This window comes from Populus nigra, chromosome 2 (assembly GCF_951802175.1).
Source record: "Populus nigra chromosome 2, ddPopNigr1.1, whole genome shotgun sequence".
In the NCBI taxonomy this organism is placed as follows: Eukaryota; Viridiplantae; Streptophyta; class Magnoliopsida; order Malpighiales; family Salicaceae; genus Populus; species Populus nigra.
Window position 1 is genome coordinate 42858935 of NC_084853.1, and position 25541 is coordinate 42884475.

The following is a 25541-nucleotide window of genomic DNA, read 5'->3' on the forward strand; positions in this document are numbered from 1 at the left end:
ACTAATGAAAAATAACTTAATAAATAAAAAAGTTTTTGTTCAGCAGGATGAATGATCCATATCCCGGGAACAATAGGTTGACTTGGTTCACTCTTGTCTTTTTTTCACCTGGTATTTTTATTTTTAATTTCTCTTTTTGATAAGATGCGGTGGGTCATGCATCTTCTGGCTTGATTATTATTTTTTTTAAAAAAAAATTAATGCATTTTCAGCCCCGAGAAGTGTTAAAACAAAAAAAGAAGTGCAAAAATTACAAAAGTAAAATAGTAAATTCATGTTTTTATTGCTGCTTTTAGTAATGGATTCTACCACTAAAAGTAAATAACAACAAAAACAAATATACATTTAAAACACACATGGAACCTACTCAGGCCCAATCAAAATTCGCTAAAAAACCCCCTGGTATTAAGCCCATACAGTGAACCAGGCCCCTGAGCTTATGCTACGCATAGGACGCACATTAGCATCCGCTCCTGGCCGGCAGTCCAGCGAGGGAGTTGCTGCTTCACTTCAGTGTATAAAAGCATTGATATTAAGCGCACGCACATCCAAAATTTCGGGGATTCCCTTTTTCCCTCAAATTTTTTTCATTGCATCTTTTCAAAATCCTCTCCGCGCCAGATTCATCTCTCACATTTCCATCTCTCTCTCCGTTGATCTCAAAACCCTAATTTTCCCGAGAAAATAAGAAAAAGAGACTAAAAATGCCGAGAGAGATAATCACGCTGCAAGTAGGACAATGCGGGAACCAGATCGGCATGGAGTTCTGGAAACAGCTTTGCCTCGAACACGGCATCAACAAAGATGGCATTCTCGAAGATTTCGCTACTCAGGTAGGTCTTCTATTCTCACTCTTTATCTTTTGAAAGATTGTATTCTATTGTCTTGACCTAAATCAGGGAATTTAACTGTCTGCTTTTTATTGTTTTCCTTTTTCTGCTGTTTATTTGGAAATGTAAAATAAAAATATATAATCTGTGAACTCTAAGATGATAGTATTAATAGGATTTCGATCAATGTCTATTTGTTGAATTTGGTGTGATTCAGGGAGGTGATAGGAAAGATGTGTTTTTCTACCAAGCGGATGATCAGCACTACATACCACGAGCATTACTAATTGATTTGGAGCCTAGGGTCATCAATGGAATTCAAAACAGTGAATATCGAAATCTTTACAATCATGAGAACATCTTTGTTTCGGATCATGGTGGTGGTGCAGGAAATAATTGGGCCAGTGGATATCATCAGGTTTGTTGCCTGGCTGTCCCATGTGCTAGATAATTTGATTTCTTTCTTTTGGGATATTCAGGGTAAAAATGTTCTTACCTTTTTTAGAGTTTGGCAGTTAGGTTCTTAATGTCATCAACTGATTTTTGTATGATTTCTGTTTTCTTTATTTGTTACCGGTCAGGGAAAGGGTGTTGAAGAGGATATAATGGACATGATTGATAGAGAGGCAGATGGAAGTGATAGTCTTGAGGGTTTTGTTCTGTGCCATTCAATTGCTGGAGGAACAGGCTCAGGTTGCTTTACTTGTCAATTTGTCATTGCCTTTTCTTGTCTATTAAAGTTCTGAAGTTTTGATGCATTTGTGTAGTACTCTCACACAAACTGTATTACCGATATTTTTTGTTAGAATCTGACAAGTGGTCATGATTTAAATACTTGAATTAACACAGTTCTGGTAAGCGTAGATTGGTTCGAAGTTAGATTGCTCTTGGTTTATAATAGATAATTTGTGAACTGTACTTGATAATATTGTGGCCACTGGTCACATAATCATAATGGCTGCACAATATGTGAACTTATTGTTGCTAATATATGATGGAACCCAGATAGAGCTCCTAGTTTCTGGTTTGCTTACTTCTTGAGTGTCTGTGTTATGTATTGAAGGTATGGGCTCGTATCTGCTGGAGACTTTAAATGATCGCTATAGCAAAAAGCTGGTCCAGACATACAGTGTATTTCCTAACCAGATGGAGACGAGTGATGTGGTAGTCCAACCCTATAACTCACTTTTAACACTCAAGAGACTGACTCTAAATGCAGATTGTGTTGTTGTTCTGGACAATACTGCACTGAATAGAATTGCTGTTGAGCGCCTACATTTGTCAACTCCCACATTTGCTCAAACAAACTCTTTGGTATCTACTGTTATGTCTGCTAGCACAACTACTCTGCGGTATCCAGGATATATGAACAATGACTTGGTTGGTCTTCTTGCATCTTTAATTCCAACACCAAGATGCCATTTTCTTATGACTGGATATACACCACTCACAGTGGAGCGTCAGGTAAGATTCGAACTTGATTTCTTTATGGTTCTATTTAATTTGTTCGATAATAATACTGTTTCATTAGGAGTCTTATAATTGATTATGTGAAAAATGAGAGTCTCAGTTAATCGAAAATTAGAATCTCTTCAGTAGTTTTATGGATTTTGGTGAGACATAGTTGGATTATTTCAGATACACCAATTAGCAGCTCCATCAAATTATATTATTTTGGTTTGTCATTTCTTTATATATTTTCACTTGGCATGCTTATGCTCTTAAAGGAGGATTTGCTGATGATCTGATGCAAATAATCTCATGGCAGGCTAATGTGATTCGTAAAACTACTGTACTGGATGTTATGAGAAGACTTCTGCAGGTGAGAAATTTCATTCCTTATTGTTTAACCAAAGTGTAGTTAGGTATCAAACTGACCCTTTTTTTTTCAGACCAAGAATATCATGGTTTCCTCTTATGCACGAACAAAAGAAGCTAGTCAAGCAAAATACATTTCGATATTGAATATTATTCAGGGAGAAGTCGACCCTACTCAGGTAATAATTTCTTATAGTTTATGAACCTGTTAGAAGTCGCTTACTGTAGAAGACTGCTTGAAAAGATGAATGAACTTGTTAAGTTAATCACCATGAGGGCAGCACATTTGGGAAGTCAACCCTTAGCTGCTTCCATTTTTTTCTCTCCATGGCTGCCTCATAATTTGGCTTTAGTTATGTGATACTTTAGTTTCAGTAAGTTGGCTTTTTGTTAGGTCAGCCCAGCTATGGTGTCAGTGTGTTGATCCTGTTGTATCTTTTAGCTTTGTCTAGGGTCCCTTTGTGCTTGTTACATGGTTTTGCATATCATTACATGGAGAGGCTGCTATTAATTGAGTTGGCTTTTTGCATATCATAAGCGCAAGCAGTTTTTTCTTTTTGCACACAAGCAAATTCATCTATATTGCATTGCCTACTCTTTTATCAGGTTCATGAAAGTTTGCAGAGGATTCGTGAAAGGAAGCTTGTTAACTTTATTGAGTGGGGCCCTGCAAGTATACAGGTCTTTTCCTATAGTACAATGAATAAAACCTTTTTCTTCATTCCATTTACTCTTTTCCTCTTCTAATCAGATTATAATATCTGCTCATGTTATATTTTTTCCCTTTCTTTTTGAAGGTTGCTTTGTCTAGAAAGTCTCCTTATGTTCAAACTGCGCACAGGGTAGGAACAAAATCTGTGCCCTTACTTTCTCTGTTTTGGTTTATTTTTCATTAAAATCTTACGAAAAACATAAATCTTTGTAGAGATTATGTTATTCAGTTTCATATGTCAAATTTGAAGATGTTGAATTTCCAGTGTAATGTTTAGTGTAACTTGAATGTTATGCAAATTTTGTGAAAGAATAAATGAGCAAACTGCATTTGTAGGTAAGTGGTCTCATGCTAGCAAGCCACACTAGCATCCGCCACCTCTTCAGCAAATGTTTGAGCCAGTATGAGAAGCTGAGAAAAAAGCAAGCTTTTCTTGATAACTATCGAAAATTTCCGATGTTTGCTGTAAGTTGCCTTCCTCATGTTTCTCACATGCCTCTGGTCAGTTGTCAATACATGGATTATACTATACATTCCCTGTTTTATCTTCAGCTAGTAATCATGAAAAAGGAACCCATCTTTTAGATCAGAAACATTATGGTTTTATTGTTCATAATGCTCCATTTCAGATGAGCAACATGATTTTGTTAATCTCCACTAGCCCTTTTTGGCTGGAGTGTAGGATGCTTCGAGATAAGGTGCACTAGCTTTGTAGACTGCTTTTTTATTATCTGTTGCAAAATGTTTTTTCAGGACAATGATCTTTCTGAATTCGATGAATCACGGGACATAATTGAGAGTTTAGTTGATGAATACAAAGCCTGTGAGTCCCCAGATTACATAAAATGGGGAATGGAGGTATATGACTACTGGCCCTGACTTTCCCCAGATTACATCTTATCTGTACGCTGCTGATTTTATGTTATATTGCAGGATCCGGACAACCTTTTAACAGAAGAAGGTAATGCTAAAGGAACAGTGGATCCAAAATTGGCAATTTGAATTACCAAGTAAGTTAAAAAGTTTATGCTTCTAGGTAATTGCTATAATTATAGGTTCTATTTGTGTTTCCTCTCATTGAGAATTACTTCAGCGAGTTGAATTTTATCCGATGTGTAGTTCAGTTCATAGTTATTAAACCCGGCCCGGCCCGGCTGGTCGACCCGGGACCCGGTCTACCCGGTGGCTGGACCGGTCCGGGTTTAATAAAAGACCGGCTGTGGCAACAGCCCGGCCAAACCCGGACGACCCGGTGGGTCAACCTGGGACTTGGGCGAACCCGGATGAGACCCGGTTTTTTTTTTTTTTTTCAAATGTGAGATTTGAAATCCATTGGTATATATACTCTATATTCCCAAGAAAAAAGTCATATTTTTTCAATGTGAGATAAAAAAACCTTTTGGTTTAAATATTTCAACTTAAAAAGATAACATAATATCTTTTCAATGTGGGATTTGAAGCCCTTTCATATATATACTCCATGTTCCCATGAAAAAAGTTATGTTTTTTCGATGTGGGATTTGAAACCCATTAGTATATATACTCTATGTTCCCAAGAAAAAAATCATGTTTTTTCAATGTGGGATAAAAAACCTTTTGGTTTAAATACTTCAACTTAAAAGCATAACATAATATCTTTTCAATGTGGGATTTGAAGCCCTTTCATATATATACTCCATGTTCCAATGAAAAAAGTTATGTTTTTTCAATGTGGGATTTGAAACCTATTAGTATATATACTCTATGTTTCCAAAGAAAAAGTTATGTTTTGTCAATGTGGGATAAAAAACGTTTTTAGTTTAAATACTTTAACTTAAAAGCTTAACATAATATCTTTTTAATGTGGAATAAAATTTTTTTTAAAATATTCTTTTAAACTTCATAATATATATAATCTGTATTTACATGGATTCTTTCATATGAAATATTAAAATTTTATTTTTTTTTTAATTTTTCCGGGTTGACCCGAGTTGGCCCGGGTTGACCCATGAAACCCGAGACCCGGCCCCTTGGCCGGGTCAACCCCCGGGCCGGGTTTAATAACTATGAGTTCAGTTAGATTTTTTTGCTAATTTTTTCTATATAGAATGCCTTTCTGAAGCATTTTTTTGTAACTTTAGCATGTATGATACTGCAGGCTGTAAAATAGAACCTTTATGAATGTTTATGCAAAAAAGATTGGAAGGTCCTGTTAGCTTGTGGTAGTTTCACATTGAGTGAGTTGCTTGTGTCTTATTTTGTTGTTCTCGGATCCCTGTATCTTGTATTCTTGTCTCTGTTTCCTTTCTGCAAAAAGGTGACTAGCTTTGAATTTTACTCATTTGCAGATTGTAGTTATGATGCTGAAAGCACAGTTGAAAACTCATTGTAAGTAAATATGACAAATTTATGGTTTGAGATCTTTTTTTTTTTTGGGTGTGAAGATTGGTGATTTCGTGGTGTGTGGATTGCTTGGGTATTTGATTTTGTTAGTCTTCAAAAAAAGAAAAGGAATCCCAACCCACACCTTGCAGATTTTGAGTTTTGTTGGATCAGATTTTTCATAATCTTTCAATTATTACTAAATTTCCTGGAATCTAGAGGACAGAGACTACATTTGCAGTCAGATAATGAGATTTCCTGCTTGGATGTCTTTGATTTCCTGCTTGGATGTCTTTGATGCTTTGCAGGTTTTAATTCTATTCGGGACTAAATTTGTAGTATTGACAAGTAAAATTATTTTCGTGATTTATCACACCCTTTTTTGTGTAATATCTCAAAACATGGCATGTGAAGCATTTTCTGTGGTCCCGTCCACATGGTAGGTTGGTAATGGTCCAACAGTGTTTATTGATATGGTGGTTATCCATGCTACCGGTTGGTGTTGTGATTGTCCTGTACGGTTTGTATAAATCATGAAATTTATCTTGTGGTGTCAAAAATCCAGATGTGGTGTTTGGTGTTCCGTGCTTTCTGAATCCATTGCATGTGTTGTTATGGTGGTTTATTTCATGTGATTTTGAATCACCCGAGTTACAACTTACCCATGAATTGTGTTTGCTTTCTTCAACCTGTGCATATATGACTAGCATAGGATTGATAGAAGGGAAAACAGATGTTTGATGATTAATTGCAGCAACCAGACTGGAAACTTTTGCCTTGAATTTTGGGCTGATTCTAAGAGCCCGTATGGGAATGCGGCTGCGGCTGCGTTCCCAAAAAATTTGAAAATTTTTTTTTTGTTAAAATTTAATATGGTTTGTACGTTTTGGATTGTTTTGATGTGCTGATGTCAAAAATAATTTTTAAAAAATGAAAAAACATCGTTGACATGTATTTTGTCACGAAAAGTTATTTGAAAAGCACTCGCAACCATACTGCCAAACACGTTCTAAGTTTGTTTGCATGCAAGCAGAGCATTTAAAACAGGATATACTAACACGATAATTTTTTTATTTATTTAACCATCTCCTTCATATTTCCTAGGAAGGTGAGAATATCCTGCTTGACATTATTGATGTAGACTCAACATAAAAATTGAGAATACCTCAAGGTCATCATCCATGGACATCTATGGGTTTTTTTCTTTTTTTTTTAGATTAATATGGGTGTTCGGGTCAGCTTGCATGTATCTCGATTAATTCTACGAGTTCTGAAGATGATAATTATATAAGTTTTCAGTGGTTATTATATGAATAATTATAGGGTTCATACCTGAAACTAAAAAATAAATTTTTTAATTTTAAGTTCTTATTATTGGATTATTACCTAGATGATTCTATGAGTTTTTTTCTTGATATTGTAAGTTGTGTGGGGCAGAACGAATTAGTGAGCATTTTGAATTTGAGTTTTTTTTTTTTTTTTTTTGGCTCCCAGCCCGTCTCATCTGGAATGGCCTTGCGGGAAAAGGTGAGAGTGACAGAGCAGATGTGGCCAGGAAAGACAACCTGTACTAGTTGCTAAAATCATGAAAACCATCATTCGGCTCCCCAGTTGCTTCATTTGTTTTCCCGAGGACTGGCTTAACGAATGCAAAAATCATCATTTGAAATGTTTCGCTAAGAAACTCTCTCAATGGATGAATGTGCTTGTGCTGTGAATTATACAAGTTCGATTTAGAATTACATTTCAGGAGACATTCGGCCGCTTGAGTTTAGTTCGAAGCCAACTCTACGGTTTGCCCACCCACAAATTTGTGTGGCAATATTAGCTTAGCGCTTCTTTAACCACATACGGGCATGGTTCCGAATAAGCCAGTCAATTCCCTTTCTTTAAGTGTTAATCCAAGTTTTTTTTAAAAAAAAACATTATTTTCCATTTAATTGCAGAGCCCGTTTGGCAACGAGGTAGAGGTTGCGTTTCTTCAAAAACGCACTGGCTCAGTGTTTGGTTAAGGAAAAAAAGTTGTTCACTGTGTATGGTCCCACAACAAATTGCGTGCGAAACACTGGCAATTTGAAAGCAGACAAATGCTGTTTTTTTGCGCGGCTCTTAGAGAACAACCATGCTACACTGTTTAAACAGTGTAGCATGATACACTGTTCATTGAACAATGTATCATGCTTCCACTGTTCACTGAACAGTGGAGCATGTGAACAGTGCGAATTGCACTATTCACGTGAAATTCTTTTTTTTTCAGCCAAATAAATTTTTTTAACATTTGTATTTAAAAAAAACACTAGTATAAAATGAATTAATTAAATTCACTCGTACTGTAATATCAATTTTATACCTGATAATATTTATCTACGCTAAAAAAATTATGAAAACTGTAATTTTTATCGGATGAATTTTGTACGTAATGGAATTATAAATAGTTTAATGAAATAATAAAAAGTATTTTTTATAAAGTATTTTTTATTTCATGATGTAATAGGAGTAATTAATTTTACAATATTTAAATTAAAAATCATCAATATTAATATATATTTTTTTAAATTATTTTATAACCTCAATTTCAAAAGCATTTTTAACCAAACACATTAAACTACTTTTTCTTCAATCTCAATTTCAACCATAGTTTTAACCAAACACCAATTTTTTTCAAACCAACCTCAACTAAAAGTACTTTTTATAAAACAACTTTTTTCAAATCACAATTAAAACCGCTACCGCAATACCAAACACACTCTTAGAATGTTGGATTCTTCCTGCATGCATTCAAGTTTTTTCTATTTCAATTTCATATTTAGTAATCCACCCATATGTAATTAATATCCTTGTCAGAATTTTCAAATTTACGATTGTCGGATCGAATACAAATCTGTTGTCAATTATTATTAGCTAATGAGATTCACCAGTTTTAAAAGTAATTTTTTTATCCTAATTTCAAAAGTCATATCTAAAATTCAAATTTCCACGCTACCACATGTCAATATTAGAAAACCCCTCAGATGCCTCGCCAACGTTTCAAATCAAATTTTACAGATCTATGTATCTATCATAAATTCTGATATATATATATATATATAAATAAAAAAGTTGAAGAAATTAGCCGTTAAGTCCGTTACAAATTTAAACAACAGAAGGTGAGGTGGGGGTGGTTAGGTAGCACAAACAAAAGGGTCAAGCGACAACTCGACTGACAGGCTGTTTAAATAAAAAGAAGTAGAAAGGTCCGACCATCACATGGCGCATTGTTAGCAAAGCCAAATTTAAAAAGAAAGAAAGATACCCTCAATTTCTATGGACCCCGCACTCACTGCCCTCAATAGTAAACACTGCGACATGCCAATTCCGACTCTTATTACCAAATAGTGGCTTCCCTCTTTCCTCTCTCTCTCTCCCACCCTCACCAAGCCTTCTTTGTATTTATACTCTCCTCCCTCTATTCTCTCCTTATCCTCCCCCATCTCTCTCTCGTAAAGACGAGCACATTGTTCTTATTTCTGTTCTTTCTCTCTTTGCGAAGCTAGTTGTGGCTAGATCTCTGCTTTTTTCTTACATCTTAAGAGTTAAAAAGCATAGCAATGGCAGTTTGTGCTTCATTCAAGGCTTTTATTGCCGTTTTGGCTGTTGTTTCTCTTATTTTGGCTGTTGTCTCCCCTTCTGTTGAGGCCCAGTCTCCCGCTCCCGCTCCTGCACCTACCAGCGATGGTAATCTCCTCTTCCCTCCGCTGGCTTTGATTTTTGTGGATTTTTTCTGCTTGGATTCAAAATTACGAAACCCATTGTAGTTTCCTTGCTACCCTCCCCTCTTCTTTTAGATTCTCCATGGGGAGAGATTCTCATACATGCCAGAGATTCTCTTAGATGGTCCATTTAAAACCTAAACAGGGAGGGGTCTTCCATTAATTAAGCGTGATAGTAGTTCTCTTTGAATGGTTTTTTTTTATAGATTTTTCTTAATGTTTTTGCAGGGACTTCAATCGACCAAGGAATCGCATACCTGCTGATGCTTGTGGCTCTGGTGCTCACATACCTGATTCACCCGCTGGATGCTTCATCCTACACTTTCTTTTGAATTTTCTAGGACTTGTAGAGATGGATTGTGCTCACTTATCTGGTTTCAGAAGGAATTTCTTATGAGTGATTGATTGTGGTGGCGGCATTGTTTATCAAAAGATTGATTCAATTTTATTTTTTTCTCGAAGTTGCGTTTTTATTAAAGCTTTCAATTTGGTCTCTAAAATGTAAATACTACTCTACTCCATTGATATCAGACCGTGGTGAGTGGCCGTAAGGAACCCACTCATCGGGCAATCCATCTCATTATTATGCGTAAAAACTTGTTTAATAGGGTAACCTTTTCTCCAGATCTTTTTGCCCATACGATCACATCCTTCCAGTCCTGTATCTGGTAAGTGTTAAAAGAGGACAAAAACAATAAAAAAACAAATCAAGGCATAGTTGCATCACTAGAAAGAATTGTTGCGTGAATAAAAATCTATCCCGGGATTCCCAGGCCCCAAGAAGGGGATTCTAATTCTTATACTCTGTAGCTACCCTGTTGCCTTTTAAGCACTCAGATACGTGCCAAGTTGCCAAAGCTCACGAAATCCTTTCAATGGAGCGAGAGGATGACTCTTTTCCTATTTTTTTTTATATATTTTTTTAAGACAAGACAATCAATGTCGTACGCTGCAATCACGCTTGCCAACGTTTCTTGCAAATGGGAATCACAACATTCTCAATTGACGAACAGAATCAATGCCGAGAAACGCGGGAACCAGCTCTTGCAAACAGTCCCTTCACTCCCCCTGTTCTACAAGGAAGCTAGCAAGCTAATATCTAGAACACTTATCAGTTAAAAAGATTTCAATCAGCAATTTTTCTTCTTCGGCTTTGACTATCTGGCTCATGCATAAGTGGAGCCTAGGATATCAGGCAAGTGTGTTCCGGGCAGACATATATCACCACCTTCTCCAAATTACCCCAGATAAATCATGGAATTAATTGAATATTTCACATAAATGAAATAAAGAAATGGAAAGTTGGCCATATGACAGTCCACGCAGATTGTACGATATAATTGCTGCCATGAAAATTCAAGGCAAGAATTGATGGTAGACGTGGAGCATTCCAGTCAGCGGGAATGGACAAGGGAAACAACAAAAATGATCGGACCACTTGGTTCAAATTTGAAGTAAACTGGGAGGCACGGTTTACATCGATCGTTCCTGCGAAACTATCCCACAGATGATGCTCTCTGCAGGTGCCTATGGTGTTTTTCACGTCAGGAAACATCTGGAATAACAATTTTAGATCAGAAATTAACACTGTTCTATGCTATTTATCAGGCTCCTGATTTTCTCATTAAATCCAATTACAATAAAATAACAGCAATGAGCATACCGTATTCGATTCAAAACACGCCGTTCCACATAGATAGACCTTGGTAAGGAACTCCTGCTGCCTGAGCTTGCAACCTTGTCTACGAAGATACATAATGAATAAATCATCAATTAAAACATTATCAGTCATAGAAGAAGATTTAATTAGAAAAATGAAGAAATGAGTGGTAATAAAAAAAAATAAAAGGAAAAATTGAAGGGATTGAAATAGAATTATCTAAATTTATGAAAGTATAACAATATCTATATAAAAAAACCATACTAGTATCTAAAAGTGATGTATTATTCATAAAAAAAAAATCAAATAAGCTAAAATTATCGCTATAAATGGCCATGTATTTGAAAGAGCATTATAACTAGTATTGACCAACAAGGAAGTGTAGGTGTGAAGAAAGATGTTTTCAATGTTTTTTCTTTGAGCACAATCTTACCAATTATTTATAATTTTTTTCCTTATGAAATATTTCATGTTTAAAATAATATTGTTTTAATAAAAATAATATTCCTAGATTAATCTAATAATTTCTTCTTTTTTGCAGATGAGTCCTGAGTCGATGACAACTATATGGTTGTGAGGTGGGGAGACCATAATAATAGAAAATAGAAAATGACTGGCTCACAAAGCCGCATTAGTGGACTGGACTAAAGAAAGTGACCAGAAACTCTTTGACAATCTGGACTTGGCATTGGTTTGGTCTGTACAAGGAGAACACCGCTTAGCCCAGAAAATAAAATGCAAATCATTACATTCCACTCTTGGAAGCAAGCTGGTCTCAGGAAAAACGAATATTTTTTAAAATTAGCATAGCTTTTATTTTTTTTTAATTTATTTTTTTTAATTTTAACAAAATAATACTATTTGAAAATTTTTTTTGGGTGAAATGACATATTTTTACCTTGTCACGCTTCAAAATAACAATATTTAGTAAATATTGTATTTCTGAAACGCGACAAGGTAAAACTCCAGTCATCTGACTCAATCGGTTGGATCCAGTTGTACGAACCGGTCGGATCCATTTGTATGAACCGGTCAACCGTTTTACACAAAAACCATAATTTCATGAACTTTTCTTCCAAACATGTTTTATAAGTCAAAATTTAAATATTTGTCCAACTTATAAACTAAAAAATAAATTTCAATTAAAATCTCAAAAAGTTATTATTCACATAATAGTTATCTTTTATTTTTTAATGTCAATGATACTGTCAAGCTTGCGATAATGGGTGATTCTGAGTAGTTAGGTGCGAGTTTATCATAACTAAATAAGAATTTACTCTAAATAGATTACTTTGATGGCCTAACAGATGCATCTATCGACTGACATAATAGGTTTATGTCCAAAAGAAGATATAGGCGTGCCTGACCAGAATAATAACTCAAAAAAACCATAATTTTTTTGTCTAATTGTTGGATAACGCTTAAATATAAAAAATTTCGCTGATCCTCCTCGATTTTAGCACTTTTAAGATTTTCCTTGTTATTTTCGGAACTGATCAACCGATTTCATTGACCGTTACTAAACAATCAATTGGTTGAGCTAAATAATTTGAGTTTCACCTTATTGTACTTCATAAACACGATATTTATTAAATGTTTATATTTTAAAATGTGACAAGATTAAAATATACTATTTTACTAAAAAAATTTCTCCTATGTTAATTTTGTTTTGATTTTGTGTGCTGATTTTACAATTTATCTAAGAAATAGCCAACTTTCTTCTCCCCAACTGAACTCCCGTAAATTCCCTGAAAACATGTTTGATACCCTAATCTCGTAAAGAAAGAAAGGATGTTGCATTCTGATTGCTGTTGTGTGATTTGTTTGGCCGACTAATTGCCGTTCAATCTTCACTATTTTATTATTTTTATGGAGGTCACTGGTCAGTGTTTCTAATTGTCTATCAACTAAAGTTTCCGCTGTTTTCTTTTTCTTTTTGCTTTATTTAGCAATGAAAAGAAACCCACAGTTAATTACGTGTAAAGAACAAGGTGCTAAAGGAGTAAAGCAATTTCAGAATGCATAAAGTGGAACGTGCAATAAGCACAGCAACGTGATCCATGATCCTATACCAAGTTTTACTTTCTGTTCGATTCTAAGTAGATAAAATCATATACTATTGAGGTTGAATCGAGTAGTGGTTAACCGAATTAAGCATAATAAAATCATCCCCTGCCATAAAAAACATCTAGAGGACTGTTTGAGGGGGATAATGCTGTACTGTTTTCTTTTGTTCTTGAATATACTGGTTCAACCAATGAAACAACTTTCCTTTGTGAACAGCAACAATGAAGCCTGCCATGGCAGAATTTTACTGTAGATGAAACGCTAGCTGAAACAAAAATCAGTTTTGCTGCAACTCCAATAGCTTTTTGCCACCTCCACTGGTTGAATACCATTCTAATCCAACAAACAACAAAACCTGCAGTTGTCATCCTCTTTTCCTCTTCAACATTGGAACCATCACATTTGATCTTCCTTTTCTCACTCAACTTCCAGTCAAAAACAGTCTTTCCATTGCTAAAACAGGCGTTCAATTCTTCCACCACAGCAAGTGGTCTTCCTTGATATTGTGCCACCTTTTCCATGAGAATTAACCAGCTTCCTTCTGATCGTGTAATTGCCTCTTGCCTATCAATCGGTTGCCATGATCGTAATCTCTGCATAATGGTATTAGGGGAAGGAAGGTAAGCCTAGCAACTTCATGAGAAAAGGATATAGAGTTGTCCGCTGACATTTTGTGATTTCCAGTAAGGGAAAACAAGGAACGCTACTTTGCAGTTCATTACATCAAGAAATTTCCATCAGTATTCGATCTCAGTACCTTGACGTAGTCGGAGCCTGAAAATCAATTATGTACTCTGTATGTTTATTTCTTGTGCAGTACTTCAAGTTCGAAATAAACAAGAAATTATCGAGTAGAATCTGGTTTTTGAAAGACTGCGCCTTTATTTATGGGACCCTGGTCTGCCTGGCTAACAATTTTTCAATAGTAGTTCAAGCTGTAACTGTTAAGTACGGTGCAATGTACAACTACTATATATGAAGAATGCCAGAGGACTTGTGTGCTGTATATACAACTATCAATATTAATTACCACAGAATTTTCATTTAAGTACTTGTTGATTCGAGGCGTAATGTCTCTAACATGGGATTGAAATGTCAAATTCTGATAAATCCAAATGAAACTATCTGAAAGACTAATTTCAGCACGCTAATTCTGAGCTAGCTATCTCGAAATAAGTAGAGGAAAAGAATGATCAACGTACCTGTAAAATCATAAGCACGTTCCCTACTTCCTTTAATGAATCCTTAATGGCAATCAATCCTTCCTTCTCCTGAAATGGGGTCTCCACTATGCTATAATAACGACCATGTTCTGAACAGAACCTGCAGAAGTAGATGTTAATGTTTTTGATTTCTTCAGCGAGCCCATCATGCAAACCCCATGCTCTCTCAATGAGAGTCTGCAGGTCCCTCCTTGATTCCATCGAAGAGGAACAGCAGAGCAATTAAAACCTTCTCTTTTAGTTTTTCCAGCAATGCTCACTAACACTTTTCAGACTTTGCCGGCTTTGGTTTTATTAGGTCTGTGGTGGGAATGGAAAGCTTGAGACTATATGATATAATGGAAACTGGAAGGCAGGACTCCTCTTATTTTTTGTATGGTTGGCGATTCGGTTTCTTATCGAAACAAAACAGATCATACTGTTCCTTTTCCTTTTCTTCTTTTTTTGCGTGGGTTTGCTTTAAAGAGAAGTTTTGTTTGTAAGCGAGAGGCTTAGTTGTTTATACCCCACAACCTTGCTTTCCAGCACATGGCGCCAAAGCAATGCATCTGGGTCATCATTTGCACAGGCACCATTATATATATATATATATATATATATATATATGGATGGTTAGGGCCGAAAGACCATTAGCCAAGAAATTTGCTGTGGCAGTGCGAATTGTTCATTGGAGATCATGGAGTGTCAGCAGCAGGAGCATACTAAAATTATGGCGTCCCATCATCGATCCCTCATCATTTAACCCGAAGATCGTCCATAACATTGTTCTTTTCAAAGATTTGAAACACTGGCATCTCTTACTGAGAAGGTTACTGAGATCACTCGAAAATCAAAGGATAAAAAACGGGTCAAATCCTATAAAGCTGGAAGCAAACTCATGACAAAATGGGATGGGCTGCACTTCATTGACAGAAAATTATGAAATCTTATTACCTACTCTCTCCCTTCACGTTTTAATCTCCGCAAGATTATCTTAGCAGTAACTGGCTCTTCGCAAAGCCATAAGGCTTGGATTCTTAATTTATCACTACTAACATTTCTAGACAAATCCTTGAGATTAATCATATACTTAACCACCTCCAGTAACTTCACGGGATAATTGTTATCAATCCCAAACGAGGAAGATGGACGGAACGTTAATCCCTTGGATCTTGGCAGCCGGACAAGCCGATGACCAATAGCGGGACCACAACTATAAGGAAAGCGGACTTTTGAGTCATTGAAAACACCACGCCCATGGGCTGCGTCTGAAAATTGACTAGGCCCAAATTTATACGACGCCATTAATTCGCTTCTAGCTAAGTTTACTCATTTGAATTTTAAAAGATATTACAGTGATTGTTTTTTTTAAAATTTATTTTTTATATTAATTCATTAAAATTATTAAAAAATATTTTAAAAATATTTTTTAAACATAAAAATTAAATATAATCAAAGTGTGTTTAGCTTAAAAAAAATTTAAAAAACATTTTTTATTTTTTCAAATAATTTTGATGTGTTAACGTATTAATAAACTAAAAAAAATTATTTTAATATATTTTCAAGCGATAAACATTTATAAAAAATACCTTATAGACTTGCACCACAACATCAAACACACTTATAAAACATAATTTCGTGTCTTCTAGTTTATTATTTAAAAAAAAACCTCCATTCCTAACTCAAAATAAAATAGAAAAAATTACATTGACCATTTTATAGTTTAATTATTTTTTTACTTTATATCTACATGCATCTGTGCAAAAAAACCAATAAAAAATTTAATTATTTATAAAATTATGATTATATTTAATTTAATAACTCAATAGCCCTGTAATTGTTAAAACTACATAATTATAAAATTGTCATAAAATGTTTTTTTTTTTTTCAAGAAAATACATGTCTGCTTCTCTTCCACCCTAGCCGTCCTCACCACCTATTCTCTCATTTTCTTTCTTTCCTGAAGGCCACTACTGTCTAGCAGCCATAAACACCCCACGTCCATCGTCTTCCTTATCTCCAACGAAACATCCACCCCTGAAAGCAGAGAAACCACCAACTCCTTGTTGGCTACCTCCGGCGCCATTGCTAGAAAAGGCTGAAGAACCACCATTACCTTGTTGGTTTCAAAAAGCCCCAAATCCACCACATGTGAAATTAAATTTTCATTGCAAATCAGCAAGGGCATAGAATGCTTAAACAAAATGAGGAAAATAGAATATTAGCCAATATGCTACCTGTTGTAGCAAATTCACTACGATCGAGAAACAATTTTCTGCACTTTTTTTTATATAGTTATCATCAATCTCACATTCTTAACTACACCAAGTCCTTTTGCAGTTCGACAGTTGATACATGCGTGCTTTTGATTTTTTTGTATTATCTATGATTAGTTGGTTAATCTGCAATTTGTTTATTAATTGCCTCTCGTTGCTGTTTGGAAACATGGAAATGAGCAGAAATTGTTGCTTGCTGCCATGTTGTGGTTCTTTTTTTCCTTTCTCAAGTGTTTTGAGGCATGATGAGTGCTAGCTAGGGCAGCATCTCTTGACTTGAAATTAAAAAAAAAAAAAAAAATTGCATGATCATCAAGCCAATTTTACACATGAGTATATATATACCTAGGTAAGATTTGATTATCATCCATAAACTTTTTTGACTTGTTATCTCATGAAATTAAAGAGTTCATTAGGGCAGCTGTCCACTTCTTTACGCATCACTTGGTGAAATGTCCCTCATGATGTCTGCTACGTCCGTATCCGGCATAAGGCTCAAGTCGTAGATTTGTGAAATTAATCTCAAAACTATATCATTTTAGCTTTTTTAAATGAAAATGCTTTGTTTAATTTGGACACAAAAAAAAAAAAAAAGATTTTGGGAGTTAATGTGGTAAAGTCTCACTTAGATTTTAACATACACGGCGACTCATGTTTGTTGAGTGTTATTCTTTAAGTCCATGAGAGTTTTTTCTTCTTATTTAGATATCTATATCTTTTGTCTGAAATTAAGTTAAAAAACCGAATACCAAATTTTACTATTTTAACCCACTCTAAAAATTAATGAACTCTCATAACTTTCTATGTTCAACTACATTAATTTAATTTTTAATAAATATAATTAAAAATATATATAAGTTCACACAATATTTAACATGTCTTCTTAATTACTACGTGAAGAAAAAATCTAAGAGAATTCTCAAAACGAGAGAGAGTGTATTAACTTTCTTACCCCTCCATTCGTTACGATCAGCGTGATGGTTTGAGTATTTTTGGTAAGCAATGGGTGACTGATTTTCTTTTCTATTATTCTAGATAATTAACCCCGCGTTACGTTATATGTCGGATCAAGTTTTTTTTAAAATATAAAAATAAATATTTAGATATTACTAAAAAAAAATTCTAGTTAAAAAAATTGAATTGTGTAAGAGTTATCTCGATATAACTCGGTTGATTTTCTGGATACAAAAGCAACACAAATGACCTCTAAAAATATAGTTTAACTAAAATAAATTCAAGATGATATTATTTTTTAACATTAAAATAACAATACATTGAATTGGCTTGGGTCAACCCGGTTAACATGTCAAATCTACGACCCAAGTTGAGAGATTATGATAATCTTATAAAAAACAAATCAAATCAAATTATAAAATCTAATTTTCAATCAATCCAATGTTGAAGGATAAAATTGAAAAACAAAACTCAAATAAAGAAAGGACTTTGAAAAGAGACTCAAGTTAACATGGTAAACTCGTGACCCGGGTCATAAAGACCGAGATAACTCTATAGAAAGCAAATTGAAATAAATAACAAAATTCAATTTTTAATCAGATCAATGTTGAAGAATAAGATTAAAAAAAACATAAAAAATAACTTGAGTTAATCTATCAAACTCATAACCCGAGTCATGAAACCAAGATAATCTCGTAGAAAGAAAAAAAAAACCGACATGATTAAACCCGGATTAACTTACCAAATATGTGTTTTTTTTATCATGAACTCAGATAACCCTATAGAGAGCAAATCAAAATAAATTATGAAACTCAATCTTCGATCGATTATGTTAGATTCAATGTTAAATGATGAAATCTGTAAATCAACCGGGTTAACTGGATAAACTCGAGATCCGTGTCATGAAAATAAAATAACCTAATAACAAAATAAATTTAATATTAAATAATAGTTTTTTTAAATAACGTTAATTGATAGAAAAGAAAATCAAAGATGAGATGAAAAAAAAGAAGCACTACTCTTGAATAGTGGTGAGGAATACAGTAAAAATCCCACGTTTTTTAGGGTGTTTTTTTTTTGTTGTTGTTAATATAACTTTTCCTTCGGTACCTTTTCCCCCCCATGATTTCCATACAAATGATGATTATTCACAGCAAGAAATTCTCGTGTCCCCATACCCACGCGAGAATGTCCAGAGAATTAATCCGAGTGCTTATTTAAAACTTTCTTTTATAATTAATGGATCCAAGTTAGTTTCACCGTTAAAAAATCCTCATGCTAATACATGCGGCGGCCATCCCTGCAGGGTCAAAAAGATATCGAGCTTCTTTGCGATGCCTGTCGATATTATGTTTCTCCCACTTTTAAGTTTTCTCCTCTTCTTTATTTTCCTTGCCCGTCTTTTTGTTTCTCGTAGTGGATCCTTTCTGTCTAGCCATTTGAATTCTTGAAACAATAATAGTACTGTACATGGCCGTGTCTGTCTGTTATTAACCTTCCTTAACACCAAGGATTAATTTGAGAAGAAAATAAAGTTTAGAAAATAAAAAAGAAAAAAAAATTGAGAGAATAATAAAGAGAAGAAGTTATGTAAAACTTCGTGGAAATGTCAACTCATACTACTCCCGGAATTACACATTACAGTATCCATGCTATACATTCTAATTAACTATATTAACTAACTTTTCATTCCGACCACCTCTGATTGCCGGCTATCTACAAATCACGTGTAAACTGCTAACTCTGTTAGTGGGACCGTTTCTTTCTTCTTTGCTAGCTTCTTGATTGCTATGCGTGCCCACATCCTTTCCGACTGATGGAGTATTCAAGATTCCCTTGAAGTTAGCTCCGACCTCCCCCCCTGCCATCTGATTATTTTGCTCCATGGTCCATCAATTGTTCTTGCTATCGAGTTAATTTCATATCTAACTTTCAAATTAAAAATTACTCTCGCTGGACGATTCTGATTTCTTTTTTTTTTTTTTTGCTTATAGAAGAACATTTAACACGTGTATAATGGCTCCTGTAGGCACAAAAAATAAACCCAGAACAAGCACATCGTCCGAAAATGTTTGATCGTTACCATATGCGGGGAAGGGTTTTTTTAATCTGTACGGACTTCCGAGTCTAGGACAGAATTTGACAGATTATAATGGGTTGATTAATGATAAGAAACGCGAAGAATCCATGGGTTCTAGCAACACGGCTTCACCCGTGACTGTGCCTTTAATTTGCACTGAAACATTTGGACCAATTTTGCAGTTGCACTTAAGGATTGATTTCCAGCAATAATTAAGTTCTTCTCCTTGCGCAGTGATTTTTTCTCAACAAAAAAAATAAATTCGGATAATCTAAGTAATGGATTTGTGGTCGACATTAAGAAAATCCCAACGAGAAATGAAAAGCAGTAACTGAAATCGTCAAGATACCATGTGATGTACACTTGGCTACTGTAGGTAACTACAGTCCAGATGTCATGATAACCAGTATATAGTTTTGCCTTGCATGGTTAGGTCCTTCACAAATATCTCACCGCCCCAAGCATTTCACATGGGACGCCAAAATCTCAAGAAGCTAGACGATCGAGGAGAGAGTTCCCCACTTTCGACAACTAGCCAATGTGTCAACCGCAAGAACCATAACTGCTGGTAAAAGTTGCGGGGAGCGAGGACTGTAACGTGAAATAAAACTTGGGTAAAATTATTTCCAGAAGTGACCAAATACAGCCTTGCAAATTGCCAGTGGGTCTGAGTCTGATTTTTTCACATCTTCTTTTAGATCTCTCGTTACAGGCTTGCAATTGGGTCTCTTTTGTACACTAGAGTAATAAAAGCAAGCCTGCAATGCCAAATTACCTCACGAAACTTTTTGCAATCTTTGACCAGTGGTACGGTCAGAAGATCCCTCTTGTTCAGCAAGGAGATCCCTCTTTTGGGAGTGCGGTTTCAACGCAATTTTTAGATTTTTTTTAAAAAAATTAAATTAATAATTTTTTAGTTTTTTTATTGTTGTGATATACTTAATATTAAAAATAAAAAATAATATTTTTTAAATAAAATATACTTTAAAAAAAAACAATTTACACCACGTAGTCGAGGCACGCCGGGTCGTGATCAACATAAAAATAAAGCAAGTTAGAGGTGGCATGTCTTGGAATTTCTAAAAAGGTCACTGCTACCCGAGGCACCTACACCTTCCTTTCCGACGTGTTTTGTGGGGAAAGAATTTATGGTTCCATTAGTGCCTCGGACAGACCAAAGCTCCCTCCCGTCAGGAGAGAAGACAGTCTGTTGGTGGTTCCAGTCCAAGGATCACACTTGACCATTGTGTAATTTCAGTGGGGTCAAGTCATAGAAGTAAAAGCCAGGATTCTGTATTTTTAATTCAAAGTCCAAAGCTTGGTTTAAGTATACTGACATGTTTTATGTTTTTTTTTTAAAAAATTGTTAAAATATTATTTTTTATTTTTAATATCAACATATAAAATAATATAAAAATACCTAAAAAAATAATTAAAAACCTAAAAAAATTAAAAACATGGGATAATCTGCTAGTACGAAACTGTAGCTGGCATCCTCAGCTGGACAATCACATTTTTCCCAGAAGGATTGTCAACAATCAGTCAATAAATTATATTATTGGAGACGTTACAAACAACATACTGATTTAGACCCCAACTATATCAAATTGATGCATGATATTTTTGTAACACTATCCACTAGACACCAGGAAAGGCAAAGCACGATTATAGGCAGGAATTTGGACTTGTTATCACTACCAATGAATGGTTAACAAAACGCAGAAGGAGCGGGTGGCTCTCGAGAGTTCAAGGTGGCCAGCCGTCGAACATGGAAACCACTTTAGACATACAAAAAGTGACATAAAACAGTCAAGATTTAAACTCCCAATCCCTATTCATAATCTTGCCTGCAATCTTCGCAAACGAACACTTACCATAAAGAAACACTTAAGAGATTCAAAATCTTGAAAACATAAAGAAAGAGGAAAGGATTTACATATATTTCCAAATTGTAAGCTAAACCTTACAATCTTTAGACACAACCACTGTAACTAAAATTGAAAACAGTACTCATCCAAAACTCCCCTCGGAATTTACCAAATCATCGTATCATTATGTAGATAGCTTGACCTTAAACCCCAAATAGAGAGTAATTAAGGTTTTTATGATCCTGGAATTATGCCTCAAAATACTTGTCAACATCCCATAAACAGGAACCAAAATCACCATCTAAATGTACCGGCATATCAGCATAATCTTCTCTCAAAACAGTACCCGGCACACTACACTCCTCAAAAAAAATCGGTGCAGGACTTTCAAAGTCCCAAAACTCCTTCAAACATAGAGGATCCATCACCAAACACTCATCATCACCACCTTTCAATATTTCTTCTTGAACCACCTCTTGATTTTGTCTCCAGCAACAGTCACTCTGTACAGCAGCCTGTGACTCTGGACCCGGTTCCCCAGTGGAATGAAATCTAAGCACAGAAGTTGGAGAGCATAGACTATTATGAGACTCTTTACCAGAATCATACCCAGAAATGTTAACATTAATATCAACATCTGGGGTATGTTGTTTGCTCACCAGAGTGTTTGTGAAATTGGTCTGTGCATCAGGTCCTTTAATACGAATAGCAGCCTGATCATAAACCATGGCTGCCTCCTCTGCTGTGTCATAAGTCCCTAACCATACCCGGGTTCTCCTATAAGGGTCTCTGATCTCTGCTGCCCATCTCCCCCATGGCCTTTGTCTCACACCACGATACTTTTTCCCTTCTGGATAATAATACTGATCCCTTGAGTTTTTTTTCACAACTTGTTGTCCTGGTGATTTTTTCGCATCCTCTGCTTCCCTGTCGCTGCAATTTGTCATTCTTATCTCGTTGATATGCTTTTTAATTCTTGGATGTTGGATCTTGGGTTCCTCATTTTCATCTCCAGACGAGTCCGTTGCATTCCCGTCAGTCACAGAAATCCTTACAATTCTTGTGGCTTTTGAGTCCTCCCATCTCACCAGCTTGTTGGTCACGGTTTTATGCTCTGTGTATTTGGTAGAAAAGCGATCCATTTTTTTAATGCAATCAAGCCTCTTGTGGGTTTGGTTTTTGGGTGAAAACATCAAAGGTTTTTAAGAGAAATTTATTATAGGAAACGTTAGAAATAGGGAATATCAAGGGGGATTTATAAACACTTGAAGATATAACTGATCTGAGAATTAAAGAGTATAAGCAAAAAGCAGAGGGGGTGGAGAGAGAGTAGGCAAATGAAGTACCAACACAGAGAGAGAGGAGGACTGAGGAGATATTAGAGAGAGTTTCAGTTCCAAGGAAGAGTCAAAATGTCATTAGGCTTGTGAATCCCAGTTTTATAGGACAATAAACCGAAGAAAGCCCAGCATTTTTTTTCCTTTTTCTTTAATTTCTCAGTTTTATATATATAAATGAAATCTCAATTAGATTTATGATATAATTGGCTGATTTTTTGGATTAAAAAATGGTGCAGATATTTACAAAGGAGGAGATTAAAATGAGGGCAATCCCTAACGACTCGCCGCATTTAGAAAATTAGATGTCGGGTTGCTTACACGTGGCAAATCCGGTTGGCCTGGTAAAGGAGATGGATGAGAAACGGAGTCACCGATTGAACTTGTTCTCCAAGGAAGTCACGCGCCAACGCATTTCGTATCGAGCAAAGTTTAAACCAGACCTCCCCAAACAGACAGGGGGTTAATGCTTACCTGAGAGAATGACAGTTGTTCAATTCTCAGCCTTTTTGAATTTTGATAAGAGCGGGTGAGACTGACATGTAACAGTAAGTGTAAGGTTAGAACTGGGCAAATTGCTAAATTATCACATAAATTTAAAAAATAATAAACACAATAATAAAAAAATTATAAAATAGCATTTTTTTAATTAAAAACCATGATATTTATTAAATATTATATTTTTAAAATATAATAATCAATTGCTCACATCTTTATTTTATTAAATATTATTTTTTAAAGTGCAATAATTATTTTATTATATTTAAAAATAGTAATATTTACTAAATATCATGTTTTTCAAGCATAACAAGGTAAAAATGATGTTATTTTTCTGAAATTTTTAATTAGTAAGGTAATTTTTTTAAAAAAAAAGAAACCGTTAGAATTCTGGCTTTGAATTTAAGTCACGTGGATTGAGAGTTGAGAGAGACCAGATCTGTTGCAGACGTTGGTGAGATCGAGTGCTGGGTCACAGACATGTCAGATGGGATATTTATGACTGTCGAGTTAATCAAGGTCAAGCAGTTTTAATTCTCCAAGACAATTTTGCTTGCCAATGAAGCATCAAATATTTAATTGCAGCGATTTTCGTAATTGACTATTGAATTCATTCACCTGCTATCATGGCTGTTGTATCAATTTATTTTATTTTATTTTATTTATTTTTGGGAGGATCTTCAGTGGATGTCTGTCCATTGAATATCATGTCAAGCTCCCCTTGCATTGACTACAGTTTGGGGATAAATAAAAAGTCAACAAGCATCCGCCTTTTTTATTTTACAATTCCAAAGTACTTTTGCCGCTTGTGCGAGCCCAAACCTGTTGGAATTTTTCTTTTTTAAGTTTGAGCTTAATTAAACAAATTAATCACAGATATTATTAATAAATTTAAAATAAACAAATATTTGTACGTGAAAGAGTACGTAAATCGGGGTAAGGTAGCGACATAAAGAAGGAGGTTAATTAAAATTAATAAAATTAAAATAAACAAATTAATTGCAGTTTATGGCTTGGGGATCAAGAAACATCAAGGCATTCGTTGAAATAGTTAGGTCTCCTTCTTGCTTGTTTCTGTCACCGTTTGAACTTCATTTCATTCACGTGACCTTTACTTAATTCTCTCGTCTGTATCTGTGTCGCATGCTTTTTAAAGCTGTTCAATTTGAAATTTCAAGGATAAAAAAAAAATAAAAACAAAGGGATGCATTACCATTTTTTTATCGCTGGAATATTTATAATTAATATACTCATCCTGCAGATATTAATAATTTGAAAACACTGATAATCTCTTTATTGGAGGGGGGAAAATCATGATCAACTCAAAGCAGTTCATTTTTTATTTTTATTTTGAGTTTCGATTTTGAGTTTTATTTGAAAAAATCTATTATTTAAAATATTCCAAACTAGTTTAAAAGATGTGTGCTTAAAATTATATAAAGACTTAATTTAATTTTGATTAGCATATAAATTAAATAAAAAAATCTCTTAGATCACATATATATATATATATATATATATATATATATATATATATATATATATAAAGATTGCACCTACTCCCCTGAATTCTCCTCGACTAAAGCAATCACCATGCTAGGCATACATAAATAAATAAATAAATCACATTTATGATTTAATATGTTGGGTTAACGAATGATGCTATGAAATAGTAAACTTAGGCTATAATTGTTGTTGTCTCGTGCAAGGTACAAGTGGATAGAATAGTAAATCACAGGTCCCATGGTTAATGCGAGTGTATAAAAAAAACTCTATGATATATATATATATATATAGCTTGCGATTCACCCGAAATATTTTATGACCCTGGAGTTTGTTATTTCTATTTAATATATTACCAACGATTTTTAGTATGTTTAAATATCTTTTTAAGAATTTTTATAAATTTCTAAAAAAATATTTTAATTATTGAGTTTTTGTAGTTAATAACTGATATTTATTTTGGGAGAGTGAATACCTTTTATAATTCTATTTTAAACATTTCAATATACTAAAAATAATTTATTATTATATAGAATTTGAATACATGGAAGGTGTTTAGTAAAGAAGTTTATTTCTATATGAATTAATTTATTTACTTAATAAATATTTTTTTAAAAATAGTTTCA

General features: G+C 34.5%; 5 protein-coding genes across 7 annotated transcripts; 2 read left to right on the top strand and 3 right to left on the bottom strand.

The window, feature by feature from the left end:
* Positions 1-444: 444 nt before the first annotated feature.
* On the top strand, positions 445-6111 carry LOC133681373 (tubulin gamma-1 chain). Of its 2 annotated transcripts, XR_009836510.1 has the most exons (13): positions 445-833; positions 1048-1248; positions 1412-1523; positions 1894-2294; positions 2599-2652; positions 2723-2827; positions 3255-3329; positions 3446-3490; positions 3697-3825; positions 4114-4218; positions 4294-4370; positions 5498-5576; positions 5688-6111. XR_009836510.1 is itself a non-coding variant. In XM_062104404.1 (12 exons), exons 1-11 carry the CDS (start codon positions 705-707, stop codon positions 4360-4362), a joined length of 1425 nt encoding a protein of 474 aa, XP_061960388.1. In that variant the 5' UTR covers positions 445-704; the 3' UTR covers positions 4363-4370; positions 5688-6111. The 2 variants fall into 2 exon arrangements, 1 of the variants encoding a protein (XP_061960388.1); XM_062104404.1 differs by lacking the exon at positions 5498-5576.
* Positions 6112-9091: 2980 nt separating this feature from the next.
* LOC133681570 (arabinogalactan protein 20) lies at positions 9092-9931 on the top strand. Its single transcript, XM_062104653.1, has 2 exons — positions 9092-9435; positions 9699-9931. The coding sequence occupies exons 1-2, from the start codon at positions 9309-9311 to the stop codon at positions 9800-9802; spliced, it is 231 nt and encodes a 76-aa protein (XP_061960637.1). The 5' UTR covers positions 9092-9308; the 3' UTR covers positions 9803-9931.
* Positions 9932-10708: 777 nt separating this feature from the next.
* On the bottom strand, positions 10709-11305 carry LOC133681569 (uncharacterized). Its single transcript, XM_062104652.1, has 2 exons — positions 11134-11305; positions 10709-11025 (listed from the first exon to the last, which is right to left on the bottom strand). Exons 1-2 carry the CDS (start codon positions 11260-11262, stop codon positions 10744-10746), a joined length of 411 nt encoding a protein of 136 aa, XP_061960636.1. The 5' UTR covers positions 11263-11305; the 3' UTR covers positions 10709-10743.
* A 1828-nt stretch (positions 11306-13133) lies between these two features.
* Positions 13134-14868, bottom strand: LOC133681568 (uncharacterized). Of its 2 annotated transcripts, XM_062104651.1 has the most exons (3): positions 14400-14868; positions 13955-13971; positions 13231-13790 (listed from the first exon to the last, which is right to left on the bottom strand). In XM_062104651.1, exons 1-3 carry the CDS (start codon positions 14619-14621, stop codon positions 13724-13726), a joined length of 306 nt encoding a protein of 101 aa, XP_061960635.1. In that variant the 5' UTR covers positions 14622-14868; the 3' UTR covers positions 13231-13723. The 2 variants fall into 2 exon arrangements, with proteins under 2 accessions (XP_061960634.1, XP_061960635.1); XM_062104650.1 differs by lacking the exon at positions 13955-13971 and having other exon boundaries at positions 13134-13790; positions 14400-14863.
* Positions 14869-21522: 6654 nt separating this feature from the next.
* LOC133683185 (pathogenesis-related genes transcriptional activator PTI6-like) lies at positions 21523-22976 on the bottom strand. The gene has a single exon (XM_062106727.1). It carries the CDS (start codon positions 22768-22770, stop codon positions 21826-21828), a length of 945 nt encoding a protein of 314 aa, XP_061962711.1. The 5' UTR covers positions 22771-22976; the 3' UTR covers positions 21523-21825.
* Positions 22977-25541: the final 2565 nt, after the last annotated feature.